The sequence below is a fragment of the Bacillus rossius genome, chromosome 6, assembly GCF_032445375.1.
Source record: "Bacillus rossius redtenbacheri isolate Brsri chromosome 6, Brsri_v3, whole genome shotgun sequence".
NCBI classification, from domain to species: domain Eukaryota; kingdom Metazoa; phylum Arthropoda; class Insecta; order Phasmatodea; family Bacillidae; genus Bacillus; species Bacillus rossius.
Genome location: NC_086334.1, coordinates 78093367 through 78119519, shown reverse-complemented (window position 1 = coordinate 78119519; position 26153 = coordinate 78093367). Strand labels below are relative to the sequence as shown.

The following is a 26153-nucleotide window of genomic DNA, read 5'->3' as shown; positions in this document are numbered from 1 at the left end:
AACTGCCATAAGGAGTGAAACAATGTCAACAGTTTGGTTTTCACTCAACTTTTTTTGCACAAGAAACTGCAGTTCCTTGTACCCTTGCAGTAAAATGTCTTCACAGAGCTTGGAGAGCAAGAAGAGCTTTTTCAATTTTTTGCCGAGTTCGGGAGAGATGCTTTCGAGCACAATTTCCGAGGGATCAAATACAGCAACATGTTGATAAAATTTCTGAGAAGGATCACCTGCCTTTAATGACAGGAGTTTTGTTGATGCATGTGATGCTGCTGTCACCAAGGCAGATGTGATTTTCCCTTTGAAGACAGCTTTTTCACAAGCAATCAAGAGCTCATTTACTTTCTGCCCAAAGTTTCCGCTTGTAGCAAGCTGCAAAACCTGCTCTATTTTGCGGATTTCACCACTGAGTGTGTGACTGCAGGGATATGATGACCCTTCCAGTTTCTTGATAAGGTGTACAGTAGCCTCACACACTTCTTTAACTAAAACTGCCTGGATTTTCACACATTTAACATCATCCCTTGATGCTGTAGTGAAGTACTCTACTCCAGTGTTGTTGATACAGGAAATTTCATCACTGGTCAAAAATTCGACAATGGCATCAAGATTGTCGGCGAGGTAGGAGGCGGAGTCGTACCAGGAAGACCACCTCGTCAACACTGGCATTGGAAACAGGGGAATGTCCTCACATGGGAACTTTTCATCCAGGAACTTCTTAAACAAATGTTTTCTCTTGCGTGTGTTTAAAAATGCTGACTTTACTTTGGCAAGAGCCTTCTGAAGCTGAGGGAGGTTTTTTCCAAGCTCATTTACAACTAAATTGAGCTTGTGAGCCCAGCATTGCACAATGAGCACATGGTCGGCCATGATGTCTTTTAGTGTGTCAAAACACTTTGCCATGTATCTGGCAGAGTCCGAAACAAGTGCTAACACGTTGTCAAAGTCAATGTTGTACTTCTTTAGGGAATCCAAAATAGCCCTGGAGCAGTTCTTTGCATTGGCTGTTTCCAGAGTATGGACATTACCAACAACAGTATCAATTTTGTCACTGCTATCAATTACTTTAAATAGCACAACAAATACACAGCTTCCTCTTGAGTCCGTAGTTTCATCACACAGAATTACTATAAGTTTGTCTTTCACCTTTTCTCTTACTACATCCTCTCTCTCTCTTGCTGCATTGATGGAAGATGCTTTTCTTTTAGTACTCTTAGACAAGGAATATCACCAGCACCTTCAACAAACTCGTTCAGGAAATCTTTCAGATGCGGATTTTCAAGTTTTTTTAGCGGAATATTTGCTTTCAGAAAAGTTTCCGTCACTCGTTTGCCGAGGTATTCAGCAGTTTTTTTCTTCCTTTCCGCACTACTGAAGCATGTAGCGATCGAAGTCTGTAATTTTGATTCAGGACAACCTTTTTCTGCACTGATGTGCTTGGCAGATTTTAGGTGTTTTTCTATAGAATCTTTACGCTCCCACGCAACCTGACACTTACAAAATTTGCACATTACGGTGCGACTATCTGAGCAATAGAATCCATTTTTCTGATATTGAAATGCCCTGTCGCGAGCACTTAATTTATTGTTCGGCATTTTCAGTACCTACTCTCACTTAAAATCACCTTTAGAATGTTTTTAATTCACCATGATCAAATTACCGATATTTGCCAGTAGTACAAGACAATTTGTTTATTTACATCTACATACGTACGTGCGCTAGGCAGGTTTTACCGTGACTGCTGTCGGGCAGGTGCACTGCGCAGGTCGTTTTGCTTCCCGGTTGGGTTGCGAGGGGGGTAGTGAAGTGTGTTGAAGGCGAGGGAGGCAAAGCTATTTTTAGAGTAGAGCAGCCCGAAAGATAGTCGCCTAACAACAGTGACGTCTTCCTGCTTGCATTCCAACCACCCGTCTCTCTTTGTGACTATTGCCCTCTTCTCTACAATTTCACGCGCCAAGCCAGTCTGCGTCATCCCCCTCTTTTCCACTTCCTTCTTCACCCCCTCTCTGCTGCTAAGCGGGAGAGGGCCATTATGCTGGCCGCTGGCGCCGGCGGGCAATGACTCACAGTTAGCTGTCGAGAAAGAATGATGGGTTGAGGGGGAGGGGGTCTGGTGGCGGACAATATGCTCCCTTTCTCTCTGTCTCTTTCTCGCTCGGCCGTTTCAAGAAGCCCTTCCCCTCCCCTTTCACCCTGTTCATTTACTGCCCCTAGGCTGGCTTTTGGAAAAGGGGTAATTCTAAAAATAACCCAGCCCCTGTGTACGGTGTACTGGAGCCGTGTCCCCTGTGTGCATGTGTGTATACGAGACCACGTTGCGTACGTTAGCGTGATAATGGAGGCTCGACAGCAAAAAAAAAAAAAAAAGCACTGGTACCGGCGCTATGTTGAAATGCGCCACACAAAGAATTCACTTTAATTAATAAACCCCTCACAATAACTTATATTCGGCATGCGACACCGGGAAACGGCAACAGCATAAGGAGGGAGGAGGGCAGATGTCCTTCCCCTCTTCCCTTCCGCCTACATTTTCCTTTCTCCACTCCACTTATCTCCTCTCCCCTCCCCAACACAAAACCTTTCCTTCGTCTAGCACGGCGCGGCGACGATGCCCGGGGGGGGGGGGGGGGGGGGGGGGGGTGGGGGGGGGAAACTTCATAGGGCAAGGCAATCACATTTTTCTAGTTGCTATACAGTTTTATCCAACATCTGAGCACGAAAATTATAATCAAAATACCACGTTGATTAAATAAATATTACATTTGTTTTAACATTTTATCAAATTTATGGCATAAATTGGTATTGTTGAAATGAAAATAATATATTTACTTAACAGAAAATAAACAAATTTTCGTTGGCATGTTGAACCACTTGTTTATCCAACAACACCATAATTAATGGCGTCGGCGTTGAATTAAGCAATATTAGGTTTATTAAAAAACTTTCTAAGGAAATTTTGTTTCAATCATGTTGAAATAGTAATCTCGTAAAATAATATCAATGATTTCATGAACTACGTTATAAATCACTGTTGACTGTTATGAAACATGCCTGATTCGGCTACGTGTTGTGTTAACTACTGGTACAACAAGAGAAGAGATAATAATAATTAACTTTACTTTAAGTTTCCGCTTGACGAAACTAGGTATGTGTAAACTATTAAAACGAAACAAAATAAAAGTTTTGTGTAATTGAAATAGTGATGAGCATTTTGTTTTCATGCCCTACAGAATTTCCTCTTTTTAGGCTGTGTGTAGTCGCACGTTGAGGACAAGCACACAATACATTAATACCTAGGTACTGTTCTAAATGTCAATGAGTCTCAAATTCTGCTCAAACGTGCTACTTATGTACTTTAATTAGTCTAAATGTTTTGTATGAATTTTATTTTTAGGTCGAGAGGGAGGTGTGGGTAAAAATTTTGTATTGTGTATCCAAGTCTATCCCTTGTTACTAATGGCATTATCCTGTGGTAATGATTCTTGCTGTTTTAACATTAATTAAAACAGCAAGCATCATGTGCCACCGGATAAATCATACATGATCATGCCAACAGGATCAAGGGATAAACTTGGATACGTGATACGGAACAATTACCGAGGTGAGGGTTGCGATAAAATGAAGTGTCTTTTAAATTTTTATGTTGAAATTAAGGTTTTTTTTTCCTTAACAATTGCTATACACCTGTCTTCAAGAAGTGAAGATACGATAATTTGTACTTTCACCTAATCCATAAAGAATTGATGCCATTGGTAACAGCTTCATTTCAGTTTTTGTGGGAAAATTGTACAACTTAGGCAGTTAAATTTGCCAGAAATACACATTGCCTGTGTTAATGATTAAATACTTCTGCACGTTTTTTATGCATTAGTTTTGTTTGCGATTTGTAATGCAATTCGGTAGGTACCTACGAAAATCCTAACCTTAACTTCAATCAACGTGATTCTACTAGAACAGAAATTGTTTCTTGGACATAAAATAATGCAACAATTTAATATAATACAAAAATATGTTACATGTTATGCATTTTAACAAATGTTATGATACGTAAACAAAACATTTTTAACCGAAATGAGGTTAAAGCAAACACTGTCCCGAAGGTAAGCATTACTTATTGTTTTAAAAATATTGCTCTCCTAAATCATTTTATGTTACGTTTACCGATATTTAGTTAAATGATTTGCTTATAAGGGAAAAAAAATAAAATCAATATTTTTATAAATATTAATGCATGCACGAAAAAAGTCACAAGCTCGCCAACATTCAGTTGAAGCTGCAAATTTCCCTACTATTCAAATTAGTGTTTTAAGCATATTAACTGCAAATTGTACTTTCTACGATCAATGTTGTATTTAAATTAAAATTTACTTATAATTTGAAACGTAAGTCTTACTCCAGAAGGTACTTTATCTCGGTTTTAAGCCATTGCAACTTCGTTTTAATGTTTGTCAAGTTTGCGTTTTTGTATAGCAACTAGAGCATTTCTGAATAAAAAAAACGTAGAACTGCAATAGCATTGAGTGTCCACTCTGTACTAGTACTTTATTTACTCTATGACGGTGCCAGCGGTTACTTTGCGTCGCGTAGCTCGGTCAGGAGTCAGACCATTTCATTCGCGATTAAAACAAAAACCGTTGAAGATACAAAAAAAATATACAGGCCTTTTCTATTCGAAATTTAATCTGCTTCAACTTTTATTCTATGCGTTTTTTCACTACAGTGCACCGTTTTGGAGTTATGGAGTGACTTTTAGACATTTTGGTAAGGTTCAGGATTTTAAACTAGACTTGAATTTTCTATGTTCGGTTATTACGAGTACCTACTCGTTACGAGGATTTTTCTCGCCATTGTAAGCTCTCGTAGTAGCGAGGTTCCACTATGTTTAAAACTTTTTTTTATTAACAATAATGTGCAAGTTTTGCTATATTTTGTATAATTCGCATTTTGCCTCGGAATTCGCGAATAATTCGCGACCGCGAAAAATTCCCTTCCCTAATTATGACTTAATAAATAAAATACCATTAAATATTAATTGCTATTAATACAACGCAGGAAAAACCCTCCGGCCGCAGCGTGTGAACATGGTAGTCGGCCGCTCGCTCGCCCTTGCTCACCCTCCCCCCGTACCGTGCGCTGCGGCCGATCTCGGATGCTGCTTGTACTTGTTAACAATCACGCTATCTGCTTCATTTTAACGAGAGTAAAAATATATTAAAACTGTCAGCAAATAGATAAAAGCTTTCTGTGTCCGCAAAACAGGGCACAACACTGGCCCGCCAGTTGTTTTCATTTAAAACGTGCCTAAAGAACTTGCATGGATCAGGCTGAAAACATCTGGCAATACGTGTAGGTTATAAGGAATCTTGCTATGAATTGAGATGTTATGTTTTTCGAGTAGATATACACAGCGACCGACTGGATACAAGCCCGCCCTGACTTGTTTTAACTCCCGGAGAGATGTTTATTTTGACAGCTCAAGCAATTAACTTTTCCAGTGGGTTGACAGAAAACGGTCGCTTCACCCAGCATAAAAAAAAGGCTACGCCAATTATTCCCCACGCAGGAAACACACTGGCTGCCATCTGTCTCTCCCACATTTATATTTCTTCTAACATTCCACGTCTCGCCTCTCGCGCGAGCAATAACGAAGCCACCACGCATTGGGCCGTTTTATGCTTTGTTTGGTGACAGCAGCGTGATTTTATTATGTATATTCCTTTTCATAGGACCCTTGCTATTAAAATACATTTAGTATATTTAAGTTTGAAAGCTTGTAAATTCCTCCCAGAGATGACTGAACTCGAACTTAGTGTGAAAAGTGACATATTTTGACATACTTTTTTTTGGGCGTGTTTGTTGGGGAGGGAAGGGTCCGAAATTATTTACAACGACCTTACCCCTCCCTCACCACTTTAGTACCCCATTCATAATAGCCCAATTTTACAGGAGAAGGGAGGGTAAAAAGAGCAATTTCACACTGAAGGTTTTTCAAAGGAGAGCGAAGGTAGGACACTAGATGGTTTGTGTGGCTGGGAGGGATGAGCTAGCCTTGAAGAATATTACCGAGAGGAGGGAGGGGTGAGCTTATGAGTCATGAAGCAGCTGCCGCCAGCCAGCCGGGCGAGCTTAGTGTGCGCCCACTCGCGTTGCAGAACCTACCGCTGCCATATTTTTAAAGGAAATGTCCCATAATTTTTTTGTTATTCTTACATGAACATTATTGGAAGTATTAAAGCCAACACAAAAATACTCTGTGTTAAAATTAACAGATTTTAATGATCTTTCATTTTTTTTATTTTTTTTTTTTATTTCACATTTTGGTCAAAATGTCTAATTTTTTGACGGTTCCCGAGAATGTATTCGTAAAATCACTGCTTCATTAAATCCGGGGCTCTTGACATCGGGGTTTTAGTGTATTTAACTAAGGCAAGCAGAAAACGTACATGTAAACTAACCAGTAAAAATAAACTGTCTTTTGACTTATTTTCTTTAGAGGTGACCTGTAGGGCGACGGACTTGTCATGAAGGGTGAAGTGGGTTTAAAGCAAAGCCGTCTAGCATTGTGACAGCATCCTGCCATTGTACGGCTGGTTTCTTAGCGAGTAGCGGTTTGGGATGGAGGGGTGGTGGGGGGAAACCCTCTATTACGACCCTATTCCTGGGAACCGTGAGTGGTCGTTTCAGAGAGGTTTGACTGTATATTGATTGCAGCGACTTCACTTCGAAATTGTTGTATAATCTGAAGTGTTTGTACATACTGTGCTGTTTAAAATGCTTTAAAAACATTGTATACTTCCGAGTGTTTACTACGTTTTTATTAATTACAATCATGTCAAGTGAAGTCTGGAGCATTTTTTTATTGATCCAAACGACAACAATTATGCAACTTGCCAAATTTGTAGTACGAAAATTTTGTGAGGTGCTGCTTCAAAAACAACAACAAACATGAAAAAACATCTTGGGAAACATACTGCGTTTATTGAAGACTAACTGCCCGACCCGGCTTCGCACGCCTATACTAATGGAAAAAAATTAAGCCACATCTCCCATTTACAGTAATGGTAAATAAAAAAAATTCAGTGAACATTTATTACAATGCTGTATAATGTACCGGATAGAAAATGAATAGCACCAATGGTTTCCCGACTCGTGCACGCAACGTACAACTGATGTACCCGTACTTCGCTACGGCAGTCTACAGGCAGATCACTCTTGCGCCGCTCATTATACATGCCCCTCCTTGTGGGTACGCCACTGCCGCGCGATGCCCGTTGCCATGGAGACGCAGAAGGCATGAACAATGCAAAATCCTGTTCTCATGCAGACAAAGTACCCACTGTTACCTGTTTTAACCACCCATGGGATCTAATTTTCGGAAAATGTCATCCTGTGTAACATAAGGAACATTACTGTGAAGTTTCAAGTCTGTAAAATATATATACTTGAAAAAAGGGCAATAAAAAAACAAATTAAACACAGAGAGAGGAAAAAAAAACAATAGTTTAGGTTTGCGATTTAAAGTGATAAAATGTATTTAAATACTAATTGAACTTATTGAGGGTACTGATTGCTTCGTTGTTAATATCACACTGGTGTTTTTTACTTGTATGGGAAAATTAAGAATGATAAGGAATCTAGTGCGTGGCAACAATGTTAATAGGCAATAGGAAATAAACTTCTAGCGCCTGCGGCATTGTCAACACACACTTTGTACGTGTACTGCATGTTGTATCTAACCCCCTCCAACGCATTTGATTCTAAATTGGACTTTTAGTAAGGATCCCTAATGTTATTGACAATTTAATATAGCCTATAGCCTTCCTCGATAAATGTACTATCCAACACTGAAAGAATTTTTCAAATCAGACCAGTGGTTCCTGAGATTAGTGCGTTCAAACAAACAAACAAACAAACTCTTCAGCTTTATAAATTAGTATAGATACCAAGAAGAGAAAACTTGATTCAGCAAATAGGGGCTTGGACTTACCAGCTCATGCAGAGAAATCAACTTCCTTGCCCTGCAACATTGGTTCATTGTTTTCATGACCTTTGATTCAAGTGTCATCAACCTTGTTCATCTCCTAGCAAACGCAGCAGCACTACCTTGTCAATACCCCAGTCATCTGCTTGTACAATACTTGACCCTGATGATCCTAGCTCACCTAATCCCACAGACTTTCTAAGCAGTTTCAAACAGTGCCAAATGCTGAAACCAAAACCAATAGCCAAGAAATCCCTTGTCCAACCAACACTCAAAGAATTTATAACTCAAGCCTCACCTTTCAAACCAGGTGACTCAAAAGCTAAATCAATAACTAGACATATTGGAAGAATGATGTGCCTAGATAAGCAGCCTTTTAGTATTGTCGAGGACAGAGGGTTTACTGAATTTGTGAAATTCATGGAGCCAAGGTATGTAATGCCCAGTAGGAAACATTTTTCTATGAAAGTGATACCAGAGATGTACAATGAGTGCACAGAAAGTGTCAAACTACAGCTGACAGATGCAGAGTATTGAGCCTCACAACAGACATGCGGACTTCAACTAGTAACGACGATTATATGAGTCTGACACTTTGTCGACAGCAATTTTGTTCTGCAACGAACACCTTTGTATTGAGATAATCCCATTTGTTGAATTCTCACACACAGGGTCAAACATTTGCACTGTTATCATAGAAACTCTTTAAGAATGGAATCTGAGTGAAAAGGTTGTTTGCATTGTGAGAGACAATGGTAGGAATATCGTAAGTGCCCTAGAGACATCACAGTTTCAACATCTCTCTTGCTTAGTGCATACATTTCAGCTTGTTGTTAAAGATGGGTTACTTAACAACAAGAATGTAACTAGTTTGACAGCAAAATGCTGCCGCATTGTTGGTCATTTTAAACACTCAAGTAAAGCATACAAGGAACTGAAAAATGCTCAATCTGTTCTGAGTGTAAAACAGAATAAAGTCATCCAAGACGAACCCACCCGATGGAATTCTACATTACACATGCTGCAACGAAGCTCAATTTGCCTGCAGAACTTTCGACTGCAGAATGGAATTTACATGCCCATGTGTCTGACCTACTGAGCATTTTCAACCATGCTACACTTGCTGTTAGTTCTGCAACTGTGACTGCATCAGAGGTAATACAGATTGTTAACAGCACACATAGAGAGCCACAAAAGCCAGCACCCAATGGCTCAGGAATTCTGGGTATGAAAAATGATCTCATTTCTTCATTGAACTTAAGGTATGCAGAAGTGTAGCAAGAAATTTTGTTTGCAGCAGCAACACTTCTTGATCCTCGACTGAAAAGCCACAAAATTACTTAATTGAAGAAGCAACAAAAACCAACTGCTCAGAGCCTGAGTTACCCAATGTCCAAACAAAGCAAACAGCAGCACTAGCAGCGAGTCATGGAATGTGGGCATTTTACATCATCATGAATGATGCCAAGTGTGAATCAAATGAAACTTCTGTGAAGGATGAAATAAACACTTACCTTCAGGAACCAATTCTTCCTCCCACTGCAGACATTTTCAAGTACTGGAAGGAAAATTACAAATTCCCTAACATAAAAAAACTGGCAAAAAAGTACCTTATCATACCACCATCCGCAGTGTATTCTGAAATTATTTTCAGTACTGCTGGCCTGATAGTTGACCAAAAGCGTCATCGATTAGACCCTGAAACTGTGCGAAGGCTTGTTTTGCTAAACAAAAACTTGTAAATTGTTTTGTTTGTTCACAGTAGTGACATTTTGTTGAGTTTTGAGTAGGCCTTATGTTTTTTTGAATAAATTAATTTACATTCTCTGGGTTAATTTTTGTAGGATCTAAAACTAGTGATGTCTAATTGTTAAAAAGTTAACTACAATATCTTTCTTTTATATGTACATAAATTAAAAGTTTAAAACAGTTTCACAATTTGTATATGTGTTCAATTTTTTCTTAAAGCTGTTTAGCTTCCAAGTATTTGCTAAATGTGTGTGGCTTTAAATAAACCTTTTTAATTCAGAATTCAAGTGATATTCTCTGTATGTTAAAAAAAATCTCCTATCAGTTGCTCAGTATAGGAATCGTGTATCGATAGGGAATCGAGAATTGGGTATCAAGAATTGGGTATCGAGAATTGATATATTGGAATCGTCGCATGCCTAGTTTTTACTGATAACGAAAAACTTGCTGAGTGCTGTACGGTCATGGGGACAGACTAGTGCAGTGTGCAAATAAACATTGTACAGTACATATACAAGCAGGAAAGATGGTACATATATATGTGTTTCCATCTTAATAATTTTTTTCTATTAGTACTCTATTCATAATTTGTACATTTACGCTGCAATTTGAGAGTAGTTAAAATTTTACAGTTATTTAAAATTTTAACAATTTAAATTTGTACTACTTTTAAAAATAGTCTTGAACTACGTTAGTTGTTTTCCTAAATAGATAATTACTTGCTAAACTCGAAACAAAATTAACTGCAAAGGACTTAGTCTAAAAAATCCTCTGAACATCTTTATTATTGCTTCAAAGCCGAAAACATTTTAGTGAAGTCTGAAAATAAGGCTCAATCATAAGTATTGTGACAGTGTCTGGACGTGTTGTCAGTAACGTGCTCACAGCCTCACAGCACACGGGCATCCGCGGGGAACTGGCAGAGCGGTTGAGCGGTGACTGTCTCTGTATACCAGCGACTAGTAGTTATACACAGTCGAAAAGATAATGTGAATGTTAAAACAGGATATCCTAAAATGTCTTGTTAACTGCAAACACTTGAAACACTTTGACTAATACATAGAGACAAGATTTCATGGTTTTATTATAGGCCAGTTTCATTTTCAAAATAGCAGATTTCTTATTTTTTGTGAACTATGTTTATTCATAAATATAGGGCTTTTTTTTTTTTATTTTTTTTTTTATTTTTTTTTTTCAAGAAAATACAAAACTTAATTGTTAAATAATGCTAACTTCACCAAAACAGTTTTCTTTTGACTGCTACATGATGCACTTTTACAATATAATAATTTGTAATAATAATTTGTTAACTGCTGGTAACAATAAAAAATAAATCAGCAAGTAAGTATGTTTAAAAAATGTACCAATGTAGTAATATAAAAATTAGTTATAACTGTTACAATGTCAAAAAAAGCAACAAAAAACAGTCTATTTAGGAAATACATTTTGGTACAAACTCTATGCTAAATTATGCTCACATAATTTAATACATTAAAAGATTATGTTTTTTTGTATTTTGAATTGAGTTCAGATTAAATGTGCTGATTTATTTCATGCTTTTGGATTGCATTTTGGTGTTTTATGGTGTATTAACTGGCGCAAGGTGTATTGGCAAGCTTTTTGGTGTAATTTTAGCTTTATCACAGCTCGCCGTATAATTTTGTCTACTGATTGTTTTACTCTTAGTACGCAGTACATATTCAATGGCAGGCATGGTTGCTAGTTTGGTAGTGCCCGGCAACAGAGAATAGTTATTCTCCGCTAATTAATTCACTGGATTTTTCAAAGAAACTAATGAAACATATCAGTTAACATTGCATATTTTTTTTCGATTATTGAATTTTTTTTAATTGCAGATTTTTGTTTAACTTACTTGAATAGGGAATCCATTACAGCCAATGTTAGCTACTTTGTTCTAGAATTAAAATAAATTTTAAAATAATGTTATATATTTTTAGCATCATAACTTGCAATGTGGAGCTGAAATATACCTACTTTAGTTGTAATTTTTCTCTTTCAAAAATCTTCAAAAAGGTTATTTGAATTTTGCAATTGCCTACCGAAAATAAAATGCAGAAATTGCTACAACTAATTGCTTGTAACAAATATGTAATCTGAATGTGTGTTATAATTATAGAAAAGGTTTTTTTTATCTCCTTTTTGAAGGAATTCTTGTTTATAAATTTTCTTTGCTAGTGTCATTTATGTAAAGAAAAATTAGTTAATTATTTTGTATATATTTACACACGTGATTTTTATTAACATGAGAATATGCCTAATATAAAGTTTTTTAAAACTAAACAAAGATGAAGAATGATTTTTATTTCATAGGTTTGCATTCATAGAATTTTGCTCTTATAAATTAACACTACGTACATACAAGCAAATATTTTACAGTGTGTTACACTGATCTTGCAAGAAAAACAAAAATGTAATTGTTATAAGTTTACCATCAATTATTTGAGAAAACCTTTTTGGCATATATTTAATGTTGAGAATGTTGGTTGGAAACAACCCTAGCCACCGGGAGCTGGTGCGCTGCTGAGTGACTGGCCCTCGTCCTGTCACATTCACGTTAGAAGTGGACTGGATGATAAAAACTTATTAACAGGGAAAAGTAAAGATCAGTTGCTACATTAAAACAATCTTTAAAATGACATACTTAAGTTATGCACTGTTTGTTCAGCTTTCTCTTTTAAAATTCGACCATTTGTGGGGATTCCATTATCTCAAATATTTGCAGTTGGTTAGAATCCTCACATTACTTTTAAATGTTTATTATTGAATTACCTTTCAAGTTACATATGATGAAAACCACACATCGGAGACCCTCAGATGCCCTTGCAGCCTGTACAGTGTTTGCCTCTCTTAATTCTATTCTTTATTGGTAGCAGACAACTGTAGGGAGGCCCTCAGATCTAGCGACATCATTGGGCATTCATTTTGATGTAAAAAAAAAAAAAAAAAACGGGACAGAATTTGCCATAGTTGTGTGGAATGGTGTAGGCAGTTGTCCCAAGCTCTGTACGATGACGCACTGGGCTGTACAGACATCTAGCGCATAGAGCCAACTTCAGAGCAGTTAGCATTAATTAGTACTGGTGTTAACCTCAACGGTTATGATTTGGTAGCATTCTTTAATTTTGCTTCAAGGGTTTTATAAATTTTATAAATATTTTCAGTATAATTGTTTTTCGTAAATACAGGTATCTATATATACTGGGTAACAAATACTTTATTTATGAATTAACTCTGAATAATAACATGTTTACCCTGATGGACCGGGGGGGAAACATGAACGTAATGGCTACCAATCGCAGCTGTTTTGTTTACGCATTGAAGCGCCATTAACATCAACGTCACAGACGACCGAAATCAATGTTATGTTAGGAAGATTATAAACAAAATATATTGAAAATTGCTAAAAGGTTTTGACGGTCATGTTTGTTATTGTTTTGAAACAATCGTCTAAAAGTTTAACTATTAATAAAGATTAAGAGTGTAAAGATAAACTTGATTCCATTATTTTATTCCTGAAATGATGAACGTTATATGCAGGAAGCATCTATAAACACAAACATTTTGAATGGGGAAAATTAACATAGGGATAAATGAAAGTGATCAAGGGAATAATTATTTAAACGTTTAAACTGGGAAAACATTTTAAGAGAGTTTTACTGTATAGGATTTATTGAAAATTATATAAGTGTTATCAATTATGATTATAATAGGTCATAAATAAAGTTTCATTTCATTCTTTCACTGGTAATTTGAGAAGGGTTATTACAGAAAGTTATATAGTATTTTCATTAAACAGTTTACGTAGTGTGTTTGCTTACAAATAAAACTTGTATGTTAATGTTTTTAACTAAAGTTGCCATGTATTTTCTGACATATTCATAACAACATAAATGATGTTAATGCATGTAAATGAGCTGATTGTAGCTTTGTTTTCCCTGAAAGATGTAAAGTATTTGTAAGGTGAGATAGTAGCTGCGTGGTGCATGTGGGCAGGTGTCGCTGTGGATACCCGTGGTGTTCGTGGTGGTGTGTGCCTTCCTGGTGTTTGTGCCGTGCTACTACGTGCCGTACGAGGTGGGCATGGGCGTGCTCATCACTCTGAGCGGCGTGCCCGCCTTCTTCCTGGGCGTGCTGTGGGACGACAAGCCCGTGTGGTTCGTGAGCGCGCTGGGTACGTCGCACGGCCTCTAGTCTTCAATCATTTCAAGCATGAAGTTTTTCTTGATACAGTAGAACCTCTTACAACAAACTCCTTTATAACAAAATCCTCATTATAACGTATCAGTTGTTTGGTCCTACCAAAACACCATATAACCCTATGTATTTGTACCTCAAAATAACAAAGTATTTTTTCATATTTCCACCAAAAACCCCCGCTACAGCGAAAGCACAATTAAAAATTTTCAAAAAATTTCGTTAGAATTTTCATATTTATACAATTTGCTTCGTTAATATTACGTTTCGGTAAACAAACACAAATATTCCCGTATATTATAATATTGGCTGACTTTTACCATAGAACTATTGACGTACTGAAACGCACTTCGAAGCTAACACATTGCACCACCACTAGCGGGGAAAAAAAATTCACTTCGATTTATCGATGTTCCGAACTTCGCCAAGAAAATTTGTCACAAATCCCACCTACAAAAGTTACACCTGTTTCTGTGGAAATACGCATTCGTTCGTTTGTTCGTTTGTTGTCATGAATGCCGATATTTATTTTAGATTCTGTGGAAGTTTTACTTATCTAAAATTCGCAGGAGTCTAAGATTTGTTTTCTAATTGTGGTAAATTAAATTCTACTTAGAGTATTTTATTGTTTGGAGGTTAGCTTTGATGAATTACTTTTGTTTACATACGAATTATGTTATGGATGGACAAAACCATATGCGATGATTACGACGAATTTTAACTTTTTTCGGTGCTATAATTATTTTTTGTTTACAATAATGGATTAAAAAAAAGAATGCAATATATTTTACCACAAAATTAAAAATTCTGTAGCCTATGGTGTTGGTTAGGGAGGCAAAAAAGTTTGTCTTAGTAAAAAAAATTTATACAGGCTTGCATAGTTGTCACTTTGATGGAAAATAAATTATTTCTCCATTTTATTTAACGGTCAAAGTTTTTGCTTGGATTTACTTACCTTACTCTGCAAGCGGCCCTTAGCGTCATTCATTCAATTCTTTTTCATTTCTTTTTTGTATACATATCACTTGTAGTTTTGAATTCACCTCGTTATAAAGAAACCTCACTATAACAAACACGCCCGAAATCAGTCCCTTCAAGTTTGTTATACTGAGGTTTCACTGTATTACATGTTTTGTGTTGGTAGATGAACCACAGTCTTACCTTATCCATAGGGCCAATGAAAAATGGTAAATAAAAAAGGCCCATTTCGGTGGATAAAAAGAGTTATTTCGGTGCAAAATTTCAGTGAAAAAAAAATTGTTTAGTTAGAAAAAATAAATATTTTGTCATTATAATTTTATACACATATATATATTTGATGGAATTATTGTTTTATTTGGTTAAAATTTATCAAAAACAATGTTTTAAAGTACAACATGTACATATAAAATTTAGCACGCGGCATTTGTAATTGAAATTCTCAAGATTACATACAAAAAAAATCATGAACTGATCAGAAACGAGTGGTCCAACTCCATTTCGACTATATATTTCCTGCAAACTAGTCCCCACCAAAACACATTGCTAGCATTATTTCCATGTTTCCGCCCCCAAAGATGTGCGTTTGTCACTCATTATGTTGCTGTACGCTGATAAGGCACATTCACTGTCAACATTGGACACGGGAAGCAAGAGAGACTTGATCGCATGTCTGAGAATTCTGGAAAGTCATTCTTCGACAGTAAAACTCGTAGCATGTCTACTTTCCCAATTTCAGACTTCAGAACGGCATGTTTTGTTGCTGCGTAGCCCTCCAAAAACTGTTGAAATGTGAGATCTCGAAGTAAAGGCACAGCTTGGACTCGATTCTGCAAGTTCACTGCATCAATTCCTGGCCCTCTTGAAATTATTACCCGTGGATTGAACAAGAAGCCTATGTTCTCCAAGAATGATTTTGCAGGATTCCCTCCCATCAATGATGACAGTTTTAGAAAAGATTTCTGGCCAGTCACAGCAAGTTTCGCTCCTGTTGCAGCTTTTAGACATGCAGCAGAATTCAACAACAGTAGAACCCTGTTATAACGAATCTGAAGGGAGTAGTTTATATGTTCACTATAGAGGGGAAACTTTATATCTGGGAAAACTTTTATATTGGCAATACATACTAAAAAGCAAAATCTTAACTACACATAGGCCTAAGCCAAGAAAAGAACGAATGGAAATACTCAAAGCAACAGTTTTATGAGAAAATGCAGATATTATTTTTAATGAACTATACATGTACAAACTTTCTATTACCTAATGGTTTTTGGACATCGGCGTATTATACTTTTTTCAGGCATTTAATACTCTGTGACGTTTTCGCAGCTTGAGAAAGAACATTGTTCAGCTTGTTCAATATTGTACTTAATGTGGATGTTGCAATTCCCAGTTCCTTTGCTATTAACACGTGCGGGACAGTGGGGTTGGAGTCTACCTTTTCAATAATGTCCAGTTTATCTCGCACAGATAATGCCTTACGTTTTTTACCGCGTTTTTCACCATTTTTTATGTACATATTTCTTATTGAAGCACATTTACAGCTTAATAACACGAAATTATTTTTACCGTCAATAGTAAATAAACGAAAAATAACGAGTGGCGCATCAAAGATCACTACGTATCATTTAGTATCGCAGTTGCTAAAGCTGGAACGAAATTTTCTCACTTTCTATGGAAAAATTTAGTCCACAGAGTTCTATCTAGTAGTAGTCTTACGAACCTTACTCGATCAAAATGTACGAAACATGAAGGATAAAAATGAGACGTAAAAATATTGAATTTGCTGCTATATGTGGCGGTAATTTATGTTTAATTTTGATAACATATTAAATGTACACGCGTTCGCCCATTCTTTAACTATGCAGGGAAAACAATTTTTTATTTTCACCAAACTGATCACCATTTTTGGCTACACGTAGCCTACCGAGGCCACTCGAATACGACTTGTTTATAATATGAACAGTGGACGATCGAGTAGCGTATTGCGGAGAAAAACTTCAATGTGATCCAGAATAGACGTTTTGTGAAAAAACTTGTAATTTTATGAAAATATTTGAGATAAATGTGCATTATGTCTGCAAAATTTGTTCGTGGTACACTGGAAAACGTATCAACATTGACAAAAGTTGTGCGCTATATCCAATAAATTAATACATAACCTCACATCATTTTGCCAGGACTGAGACGGAAATTCACAATAAACGGGAATTCATTATAGGCGGGTTCACTATAAATGGGTTCTACTGAATTTTGCTGTCTCCACCCAAATTTTTGTCACTGACAAGCTTGAATCCTGTCTTCAAATCAGACAGTTTTGCACACAGTTTGTGAGCGAATGGATATGATGAACCTTCCAGACATTCCAACAGATCAACAGTTTTTTTGCAATACTCTACCACAAATTTTGCCTCACATTGCAAAACTAAAACCTGATCGTTGCTCAAGCTTTTGAAGTACTCTGTAGCATTAGCACCATCAAAATCTTGCTGTCTAAACAATCCAAGAAGATGAACTAGGTACTTATCAAGATAATTCACTAAAGTGAACCATGAGTTCCAGCGGGTCAACACAGGTGATGGGAACAGCTTTGGTTCAACAGAAGATTTTTTGAGGAAATCCAAATAGTGATGTTTCCTCTTCCTGGTGTTCAGGAATGCCATCTTTGCCTTCACTACACATTCGTTTAACGTGGTTAGTTCTGTAGACCAAACATTCCCAACTAAATTAAGTTTGTGTGCCCAGTACTGAATGTACATGTTCTCACCCACTAACACTTTCAACAATTCTGCACACTTGTTCATATATTTTGCAGAATCAGGTACAAACGCACAAACATTTTCATACTTCACGTTATATTTAATTAATGTCTCCACTACTGCTTGTGAACATTCTGTTGAATTAGCATTACTGAGCACTTTCACTCCAGCAACCAGCAATTTGGAGTCACCACAAGCCAAGAGAACTTAAAACAAAACAACGAAGACACATTCTCCTCTTCGGTTTGTGGTTTCATCACACAGCACAACTACTTGTTGGTCCTTGGCTGCCAGTTTTACTTTCTCTTCTTCCTCCATCTTCAGTGACTGCAGGTACGTAGTGCGTAATGTGTGTGCTGGAGGAAGATCTCCCGAACCTGCAATTGAATGTCATATTTCCATATATGTACGTACTGAAATTCAAAGCCATACGTATTTTAAACATGTTACAAATTTTTATGTATTTATTTAGTTTGAACCCTCTTCTTAAAAAATCATAAAATTCCCAAAACACTTTCATTTAAAACTTAAACATTCCTCTATTTATAGCAAAAGGCAAAAAAAAAATGTCTACCCATTTTGGAGAAATAACTTTTCATTGTTTACATTATAAAGCCTAACCATTGATGCAGCAGCAGCCATGTTGATATTTGTTTCCATTTATGTACATCGCATATATCGTCTATTTAATCATTTCAGAGCCTGAAAAATTGTCCGGTTGGCATGATCCTGTACACCTGATCCTGTTGTACATGATTTTTTTTAGCAGTGGGGAGCCGCGTTCCGTGCTAAACCTGACGTAAATAAACTACATCAGGTTTATTTTTTATGTATTATAATTTTTTATCGTGCGAAACGCGTCAGCGCTGTGCACCTCCCCACTGCAAAAAAAAAATAAGCATCATGTACCACAGGATCGTGTTATGAAACACTTAAATGATAAAATAGATGGCAAATGTGATGTAAACTAATAACAATATGGCGTCTACCGCATCAATGCTCAGGCTTTATATATAAACAATAAATGGTAATTTCACCGAAATGGGTATGAATTTTGTATGTGCGCCTTTTGCCATAGAGGAATATTTGTAGCACTAAATTAAAGTGTTTTGGGATTTTTATATTTTTTTCTTTTTAAGGAAGAGGGGTCAAACTAAAAAATCTGTACCAACTTTTAGTTTAGTTTCACCTACCTTTCACATATTCATTCAGCCATTCTATTATTGCTGGGTGGTTTAGTTTTCGAAGTGGTATATTCGCTTTAACAAAAGCGCGAACTGTATCCTCGGCCAGTTTAGTTTTCTCGTTCTTTGTTTTCTTGTGAATAGAGATATTTTCTTCTAGAGTAACTTGACGCTTAGTTCCAGAACCCAATGCTTGACACCTATCTTTGTTCACCTTGTGCGATGCTCGAAATTTACAGTGTTTTTCACACGTGTCTTTTCTTTTCCAGTCGACTTGTACATTACAGAACTTGCACATCATGTGCCTTTTTCTTTACTGAACACGTAAAATCCTTCGTTGTCATATTCTATAACTCTTTCGAAAACACTCGCAACTTTCGGCATTTTATATGTTTATCCACAGTGACTACGGTAATATGACCAACATGCCACAAAAACTTTAACGGAAAACAATCATAGAATGCGGAAGAGATACATATTGCATCCACTCGGAAATAAAGAACTCGACAGACACACACTCGTGAAAATAAAATCATAGAACATTTCGACACTCGTAACTACCAACGCCATCTGTGATTTGTCCACCAGTAGCTAAAGTGATGATGTTTATTGCCACTCTCTACTCTATGGGTGCTAGAGAAAAACGAAAGCAAAGATGGCGTCTCACATATAACCTCTTGGAATAATAAACGTTTTGTGCAGGTTCCAGAATGATTCAACGTGATTTTTCGTGATAAAAAAGGTTAATTTCGCACATATATTGCGATTTCGTTATACATATTTCGTGAAAAACTACGGATTTCGCGCATCACAGCAAATTTCGTTAAAACAAAATGTAGTATATTAACGTCTTATCACTACCAAGTAAGTTTATTTGTATTACACATCATGTGCAAGTGATCTTTTTTTAAATTTCGTGATTTAGTCATTAACGAAATTTGACTACCCCTACTTATCTGTGTCCGCAGTCCTTCATTCAGCGGCATCAGCCACTAGTCCTTGTGTGTTCCTTGCATAATCCATTTTCACATGCATTTTGAACTGACCTAAATTTTAGAATTTAATTAGGCCTTGACTAAACAGCATTTTTAACCAACTCAAAAAATGGAGAGGTTCTATACATATATACAGTAGAATCTCGTTATAAAGTACATCAATAAACCCTCAAATTTCATACTTAGTAATGAAAGTACTTTATTCTGAAAGTCTATATATTTACCTTTAAAATGTTGTATTTTTGAATTTTTAAATATAAAGTAGTAGGGTATCAAATGTTACATTAGCTTGGAAGCAAATATTTGTAAAACAATTAGAATTTAAAAAAGTTACTGAACTTAATACAGTAGTCTTAATTCTTGGCCTACATATACAAAATTTATTTCTGTCGAAGACAAAATGACAAATTGGTTAAACTATTTTGCAGATTGTATGTACATTTATTGGGATAGAATTCCCTTGTTATCTCCTAGGTTAAGTCTCTTGCGACCAGCAGATAAAGATGGCTGTTCGTACAGTTTAATAATTTTTTGGGAAGAGTAGCTAAAATAACCCTGGGGCAGTGAACTTCCCTGATTCCCTGAAGAGCTCCTGTAACCTCTGCCTGTGTATTCCTCGCCTTAACCCCTCACCCCACACCCGTCACCTCCTGATATGACCGCCGTGTGAATCGCACCAATACTAGAACTGTGCAGGGGAAGGAACAAGGATTTTTCAAGGTCATTTCATTAGAAATCTGGAGTATTTGTACAGTAGACCCTCATTTTTACGTACCCGCGATATACAAATTCCCGCGATTAATGTATTTTTTTACATGCACTGTCAATTTCCCTATACTAATAATGCATTCTTTTCCCGCCTTAAGCAAAAGCATTTCCCACTGTTTACATAGAATTAGTGCTGTATTTCGTGGCAAACCATCGGAAAATTTAGAGAAAACAATAAATTCTCAAAATGAATAGCGTGAAGTTTAATTATTAAGCGTTACTGCATGAGTGTTTGGTCACCACAGCTTCGTTCGCCATTGTAAAAACTTACTTTTTTTTTTGTGCCACGTGCTATTGTACACCATACGATCATGAACCAAACGTATGGTGACATAAACATGAAAATTAATAAGTACTTTTCTTAGCGTTCCCCCTTAATCTTAAATGTATTATGCATGAAAATAAAGGTGAAAACTCACATTTTAAATACACGAAAGAGCGGATTACTGTTCCATTATTAAAATACCTTCTAAGCAATGTACGAGTTTCCTATAAATATGGCGTCTTCGTGCATATTCGGCGATGTTCATTTTAACACATTAGAAACATTCTGAAGAGTCAAGTGGCTGCAATGAATATCCAAACAATGCAATGGCAATTTAACTTCTATTCCTCAACGTAAACAATTATATTGATGGTGGTAGCTATCGTTTTGTAGTATTATTTCTCAAAAAATCTGAAATTAATAAAACTTTAACACGTAATTAAATACAAAGTTCAAAAGTCAATTGTGTTACAAAATTTCAGCACCAAGTGGCTTTATCAAGATGCTTCAACATTCTCATCTCTTACACAAGAACAGCAAATTTAATTTTTAAATTTCGGCAATAATGAAGAACGGAGATATTGGATATATTTATAATTTGAATTATGTGATATAGTGAAGTTCTAGTTAATATATAAAAACGTAACCGTCTCTGACATATTATTTAGTGTGGTATATATTTTCTTATTGTTTCCCATATAGTGAGATGATAAAAAAAATTGGAACATTTCCCTCATTTTGCGTTTTCCCGGTTTTTACATATTTTTTTCCTGGTCCCTTGAAATATGTAAAAATGAGGTTCTACTGTATTATGTTGGCCAGTGAATACAGAAGTTTGAAGTGTTTCAAAAGTCAATATTTTTCATTGGTAAAAAGAAAAAAAATATTTAATTAAGAAACTCGCTAATTTTCTTATACAACTTTCTTTTGCATGTAATTATTTAACATAGTGGTAAGTACATTTGTTTTTACATTTTGGTAGTTACCTAATATTTGGGGGGGGGGGGGGTCAACGTTTATTCGGACAAATACAGTAGTATTAGATTTTCTATTTAGTCTTTTTGGTAGGTGGACAATATTCTGATACAGGAGTGGTCGGTCACTCCATCTGTTAATATGATGTGCAGTGTTCCACACAGTATGTATACAGTGTTTGTGGGTTTTTGTGCCTAGAATGCCACATTGCTCTAGCTCAGGCCTGCAGATTACACGTATTGTATCTATTTTCACGAATTTCAGGCCCTCAAATGGATTTCTGTCATAGCTGCGCATACTTTGTAATTCGTAAAACAAATATTGTTAATGGTGGAGAAAAACAGCAATGTTTGGAAATTCAGTGAGCACAAACTGCTTTTCCAAAATGTGTCTAATGCAAACGAGCATCGAAGATGCCATATGTAAGGGATTGCGTTATGTTACTTCAAAAATTAGGTATTTCAAGATGGGCCCAAGTAACCCACTGTATATTTTTGTAAAATTCTTATTTAAAACTCAGTTCATAATAATGCGTTATAGTTTAAAGAGGAGAGATATAAAACTGAACTTAATTTTTTGCGTTCATATCGCCAATGTTTTGGTTCATGGCCGTGTGGATTACCGTGACATGTAAAAAAAGAAATTAGTTTATTTACAATTGCAAACAAAGCTGCCATAACCACATGCAGTAATTTAAAATAAATAAAAATTTATTACTATTTACTTTCAACTTATTATTCCATCTAAACTTTTCTGATGGTTTGCTGTTAATACAGCGCTGTTGCAAAGTAAAAAGTGGGAAATGCTTTCGCTTAAAGCAGGAAAGTAATGCATTCATAAGTACCGTAGGGAAAATGACAGTGCATGTAAAAAAAAATACGGCAATTTGTAAATCCTGGGTACGTGAAAATGAGGTTCTATTGTCGGTTATCCATTCATCTATGATAATTGCTTTTGAATTAGAATTATCTTACAATTTTGTTATGTTACTTTCGTAAAATTTATAGGGCTTGGAATGAAATACTTGCGACCCTTGGACGAGAATGGCTAAAGCCAGGGAGCTGCGATACCAGACGAAGTGCATTGTGTGTAGTTCAATGCTCAACATCGTCAGTGTCTGGGGGGCTTTAGTTGCGGAAATGCTGAATGTCACTGCACCCGCGTGGTAGTGAATAATTTCTATAACACCTTAGGCCCCTTCTGGGAGGGGTTTTCTCAGAGTGGTAAACTGATTGCCTTGCACTAACAACAAACAAATATCAACAGTGAAATTACCATCAAACGAGACGTTTCCCGAACGACTGTTATGAAAACAATTTATTATAGTAAATTCAAGGCGATCAACAATTGCAGAAGATAATTACACATGTTCAATTTATAACACATTAATTATTGATACATGATTTATACACGGTCCCATTAGACACACGGGGCAGAAGAACACGACGCGATGTCAACTTGAACAAAAGTTTACATGCAGTATATCATATATAAAATTTAACTTTGCCCTTTAAATACTTATGACGAACAGGGAACGTAATACACAAACAAATTAAACCTGATCACCTTGGCTGCCAACGCTGGGATACACCACCAAATGAACAAAGAAAAATGACGAAAACATCTTACGAGGTACGGTTGACAACGGGAGGAAAAGCCACAGAAAATACTAATTGGAATTTACAAGGTGGTGGCCAAAACAATAATTTCGAAACAACAAGAAAGGAGAATTATAACATTTACGTTACATTTCGGGAGCGGCCACCGCGTCCCTTCCGCAATCACTCAATTTGAAGTCAACCGTACCTTAAGGGGCGTGTAGATCGGTCGGTGTCCCAGCGTCGAAACAGGAAGAGTCAGGGGGCGCAAGGCCTTAAATAAACTAAGCTCAGATGGCGCTAGTGTTGTCAGCTACCACCGAAGAAACGACAAGAGGGGAAAGCGAGGGGAGGGAAGGAGTTAGGGGCAAAGGGGGATGGAGGGAGTGAGAGGGAGGGAAGGCCGTGTGCACGGGCGCCCATGCAGCCCGTTGCATCACAAAAGAAATCAAAGGGTCACAGAACAGAGTTCGTTGCTGTCCAGTTGTGTAGTGAAAGAAAATGATGTTGTGATTGGCCGAGTTACAATGGGCAAATTTTGTTAGTGGAAACAACTTGGATTTTTGTGTTGTTTCGAGAGTTTGTTTTAAAATATTTAAATCATAAAAATATCTTGTCTACTAAAATTGGGCTATTTTTAGTTCACCTGTCTTTTAGTAACAAAGGCGAGTACATTTTTTGTAAGCTTCCTGGTTGAAAGTTTGGTGTATGATTATTTTATTTAGATTACAAGTATTTTACAGGATTGCAGTGTAGAGTGGAGGATTGAAGTAGTTGGCAGCCGGGGGCTTGTTGCTTGTTCGCAGGCAGGATCACGCACACCGTCCAGAAGCTGTTCCTGTCGGCCAAGGAGGAGACGGACGAAGACTGAGGAGCACAGCCGGTCCGTGCCTGCTCTGCTCAAAGTGCAGCCTTCCTATTTAATTTATTTATTGAATCTCTAGGACTGAAAAAAAATGTGATGTGTGTGTTTTTGTAACACTTGATGCTTACAGTATGTTACTGTGTTCATTGGCAAACTTAAATATCTAACATTGATGTTTTGACCTAATGGTTATAAAGTGTTTCTCAACTGTGAAATTTAAAGTACATATTTATTACATTACTCTTCAGGGACAGTTTAGTGGGACTAATTACCTCAATATTGGTTTCATTTATTTCCTGGGTACCTTGGTTCACAGTTATGTAATTAATTGGAATTGAAGATAATTTTACGTATGCAGTATGAATTTGAGAAACTGCTTTGAAATGGGTTATTTTTCCCTCTCCTCGTCCATAATCATTGTATAATTGAGGTGCTACCAACTTTGCATGCTGCTTCCCTAGAGGTTAAGATATTTATCCAGCTTTCAAACAAACAATCAAAGAGGAAGGCGTGCGTGAGAGGGAAAACAGCATAGCAAATTTAATTTAATGAAAGTATGGTACCTGAAGTGGATCGAAGAGTAATCTAGTCATAACAGAATGTTTTAAAGAAATAAACATGAAAGCAAATAAGTCTGGTTTGTAGCTTGTATTTACTGAGTCATAGATAACTTTTAAATCCAGTGTTAAGTTAACAAAATTTAGGGCTGGGCCGATACCGCTTTTCACCGATTCCACCGATAGCGATTCTCATGGGCCGATACTGCCGATACTCGATGCAGATACTAACCAAAGAAATGTTTGTGTTATGAAAGGATATTTTACTTATAAATTATTTTTTAATTTCATATTATAATGACAGTACCATCAAACAGTCAAAACACTAACATGCATCTTACAATAATAATAAAACACACACAAATACTTTTTTTTCAGCCCACATGTTTAAGCATTGCCCCACCTCGTGATATTTTACCATGGCAGAAAGTGCATGTAGCCTTGGTATCTTCATTTGATTGAAGAGTGAAGTATTTCCAAACTTCACTTCTCTTCCCAGCCATATCATCACTCTCAGAAAAATCCTTAAAATATCACTTTAGGTTTATATTTTAACAATTCAAGCTAACGTAAATACTAAATTGTAAACAAACACAACAACATAACATCAGCAAAGCCATAGATATATAAATAACATGGAGATGGGGCAAGCTACTCAGACGTTCTTCAGCAACTGTTTCTATGATCGCGAGTGCTGTAAACGTGATCACGAATGCAATTTACTTTATCGCGAGCACTGGTAAACGTAACGTGAGGCAGTCTTTGCTCCACAGTTGGCAATGAATATTTTAATTTATTTATTTATTTATAGTGATGGGTCGAATCCCATTTTTCCCGAATCCGAATCTTGAATTCGAATCCCAAACAGTACCTCAAATCCACCCCTCGAATCCGAATCCAGATCTCAAGGGTTAATTATAAAATAATTTATAAGTTAAGAGAAAAAATTAAACATTATGCAGAATTATTTAACCCTTTAAATTATTATTTAAAAAAACAAGGATTTGACACGGTCTGGATCAAGACGATTCCATTTTTGGTCACATGTGTTTCCTGCAGTGCTGAACAAACGTTCAGAGAACACTGTCGCAGGTGGTGAACACAAATATTTTTTGGACAGTTTATGTAGCCTGGGTGAACACGCAGACTGAGTTTTCAGTATTCGAGGATGTTTATTTCTGGGTTAACTGTAGGATCACGTAAAGGTGGGTTTACGATTGAAAATTAAGAATTAAGACTTAAGACTTAGTCGTGTACTTACCATATG

At 36.5% G+C, this 26153-nt stretch overlaps 1 protein-coding gene across 4 annotated transcripts in view; it reads left to right on the top strand.

Moving 5' to 3' along the window:
- Positions 1 to 24544, top strand: part of LOC134533327 (Y+L amino acid transporter 2) — a 125819-nt gene extending 101275 nt beyond the window's left edge. For all 4 annotated transcript variants that reach the window (XM_063370836.1, XM_063370838.1, XM_063370835.1 and 1 more), the window contains exons 12-13: positions 13742 to 13919; positions 24271 to 24544. In XM_063370836.1, the coding sequence (XP_063226906.1) occupies positions 13742 to 13919; positions 24271 to 24388 (296 nt within the window). In that variant the 3' untranslated portion in view covers positions 24389 to 24544. The remainder of the gene's footprint in view (positions 1 to 13741; positions 13920 to 24270) is intronic.
- The last annotated feature ends 1609 nt before the right edge of the window (positions 24545 to 26153 follow it).